The sequence below is a fragment of the Barbus barbus genome (assembly GCF_936440315.1).
Source record: "Barbus barbus genome assembly, chromosome: 1".
NCBI classification, from domain to species: domain Eukaryota; kingdom Metazoa; phylum Chordata; class Actinopteri; order Cypriniformes; family Cyprinidae; genus Barbus; species Barbus barbus.
In genome coordinates, this window is record NC_136729.1 from 31104318 (window position 1) to 31107373 (window position 3056).

Here is a 3056-nt window from a genome sequence, read left to right on the forward strand (position 1 = left end):
TATCCAAAGCACCCCGCAGACTGACAGATAGACAACAGGTGAGTTAGTAACCTGAACGTTTAAAAAAATGGACGTCACTCCATCGTTTTCTTTTATATCAATCACTTTAAGTTTTACGTTCCATAACTCGGAACATACGCGTGCGCCGGGTGAGCATGATTTCACAGAGATAGGCAGCGCCTCATACGCGTGGCGCAGTGAGCGCACAGAATAGTTCCTTTGAGTTTGTCAAAGCCACGCGCCCGGCGCGCGAAGCCCGAGCAGGGGATTCATGCAGGGGGCGGGTCTTCGTTGGGGAGCGTGCGGCCCGAAAGGGGTGGAGGTGTGGCGCACGTGTAGAAAAGGGAGAGCGAGTTGCTTTACCCTCAAATAATTTGCGGCGCATTACTCGCAAACTCCCCATCTATTTATCTATTTATTTCCCGCGACATGGAGACAGCTGTCATCGCTACGACGCAAATGACTCAAGATGTGTTTTACCAGCCTTTTTCGGAGACCCTCGTACCTCAAGCGAAGCAGGACAGGGAGTGTAAAGTGCTGAAGAGACAGCGCTCGAGCAGCCCAGAGCTGCTCAGGTGCAAGAGGAGACTGACTTTCAACGGACTCGGCTATACCATCCCTCAGCAGCAGCCCATGGCGGTGGCCAGACGCAACGAGCGCGAAAGAAACCGCGTCAAGCAGGTGAACATGGGCTTCCAGACGCTGCGCCAGCATGTGCCCAACGGAGCGGCCAACAAGAAGATGAGCAAAGTGGAGACGCTGCGCTCGGCGGTGGAGTACATCCGAGCGCTTCAGCAGCTGCTGGACGAGCACGACGCCGTGTCTGCCGTGTTGCAGTTCGGCGTCCCGTCTCCGTCGGTCTCCAACGCGTACTCGGCGGGCTCGGAGTCTCCTCATTCGGCTTATTCCTCTGATGAGGGCAGCTACGAGCATCTCAGCTCTGAGGAGCAAGAGCTGCTGGACTTCACCACATGGTTCGACAGATATGAATCAGGTAGGGGCAGTTTTTTTTAGCGTTTACCACTTTTACAGACCCAGGGGCCCTTAACTAATGGGCCCCCAATTTGAAAAGCTATTTCGCTCTCTAACACTTTATTAAAACAACATAACATTACCATCAGAGGGTTCAGAATCCTCTTTTTTTCAGAATTTTTGTATATGCATTTGACTCATAGCTGTTTTATTCCATTACAGGTGCTTCACTCTCTACTAAAGATTGGTGCTGAAGGGACAGCACAGGACCGGTCCAGGTCGGTGATATGCTGCCTGCTGGTGCCCATAGAGGACTCGAGTCATTGACTGAGCACTGGACACACAGAGGGCATTTTCCAGCAATGCACACAGATGCAACACTCACAAGTTTCCAAATGTTAGAACTGCACGGGACTTGAGGCGTATGAGGATGTCTGTACTGCTGACTTGTGTCTTGTCACACCGCATTTGAACATTTTGCCCTGTTGATGCAATAATGTGTAAATGCAACTGAATGAGCCAGTTTGTTCCTTCCATATTGTACAAATAACGAGGTGTACGAGTGACCAGTTGTAGTTAAACGAATGAGAAAAATAGTATCAGGTCCCATATACAGCGTCTGTTAGGGGATACACTAACGTTACACTAGGAAGCCCACAGGCAACCTGTATATTATAATATTTTGTGCTAGATATGTGGCAACATTTTTGTACTGGATGAATAACTTTTGTATCAAAGTGTGCACTTGTGTGTTTTTATACAAACTTGTGTATATGCAATTTTTTATGAAGAGAAACCCTATTTTATGTAAAATAAAGATTTTATTTATTAATTTAATTGTCTTGTGTGTTTAAAATCAACCAACTAATAACTTGCAATAACTAAAAATATACTTTTATAAAGCATGTAAGTTTGACAGTTAAGAATCAGAATTGCACTTTACACAAATGTAGTTACGTACTACGTACATAATGCATTTTTAAATAACCACTACAAACTATTTTTACCCAGAAATTGCTAATAAATTTCACAATGAATTACAAAAAAGTAACACATTGAACAAAAATTTCAAAGCGGACATCTGAAATAGAATTTTCTTGTATAACATATTCCAATAGTATTTTATTTACAACTGCTTTATCTTTCATAACAGAAGTGGCTTTGAGAAGTGTCAACATGGTTTAATTAATGGAGTCATTTACTGTATAACCACAAAGGAAAGTGACAGGCAGCTGTAGACGGGACACAACCTTGGGATACAGTATGTGAACAGTTAATTTTTAAGCAACAACAAAAAGTTCAAGAGTAAAGCAATTTATAACCCCTGAACACCTTTGTGGTGTAACCAATGTGTCCGTCCCAACCTATGGAGGCTGTGAATAGACGTCAGCAGAAGACTAATGGTGATGAACTAACTGTCCTGGAGGGCATCCAAAATTTTCTAACAATGTCGGTTTTCCTGTTCACTTTTTTTCTTTTGGTTTTAGCATATATACAGGGGTCTTATCAGCAAAGATAAGGAGATCGGTTTAGGTTTGAGCAATTCTAACTTTCCCCATTTAAACAAGGCAAAAAGCAGCCCCATTCTTGCTTAAAATGACATCCTTCAAAGTGCTCCAAATGTGAGTCAACCAAGCACTAAGGTTCTGAGTGCATGAAAATTAGCATTTTCTATTGTGCATGTGAAGTTTGGATGCGCTGTAAGGCCATTTCGCCATCATCCAATCAGACAGACCCGTGCTGATTTTGAATGGCCTCTGATTTAAGTGACACAAAAGCACTTTTGTGCGAGGGCTACACCATATTCATCACATAGTGCCTTCAACATAAATCTGATTGGATGTCTTGGGCACTTTGATGTAGCTCCAGTGTACGAGTGGCATTGTGATGTCTAACTTCAGTCTGTATTGCCTTTTTTCAGCACTTAGAGCAGGAGGTCCATTTAATTCGCGAAGAGTAAATTCATAAAAAATTCTCCTCTCTAATAAAACACCAGCAGAATGATTGACACTACTTTACAGAGTCCCACACAAAAGCCTGATTTGGGTCCAGTGACGAATGAAAGGGGCCGGGTGTGGGCCTCA

General features: G+C 43.8%; 1 protein-coding gene across 1 annotated transcript; it reads left to right on the forward strand.

The window, feature by feature from the left end:
* The first annotated feature begins 341 nt into the window (after positions 1-341).
* LOC306869085 (achaete-scute homolog 1b) lies at positions 342-1802 on the forward strand. Its single transcript, XM_079415682.1, has 2 exons — positions 342-994; positions 1195-1802. The coding sequence occupies exons 1-2, from the start codon at positions 430-432 to the stop codon at positions 1224-1226; spliced, it is 597 nt and encodes a 198-aa protein (XP_079271808.1). The 5' UTR covers positions 342-429; the 3' UTR covers positions 1227-1802.
* Positions 1803-3056: the final 1254 nt, after the last annotated feature.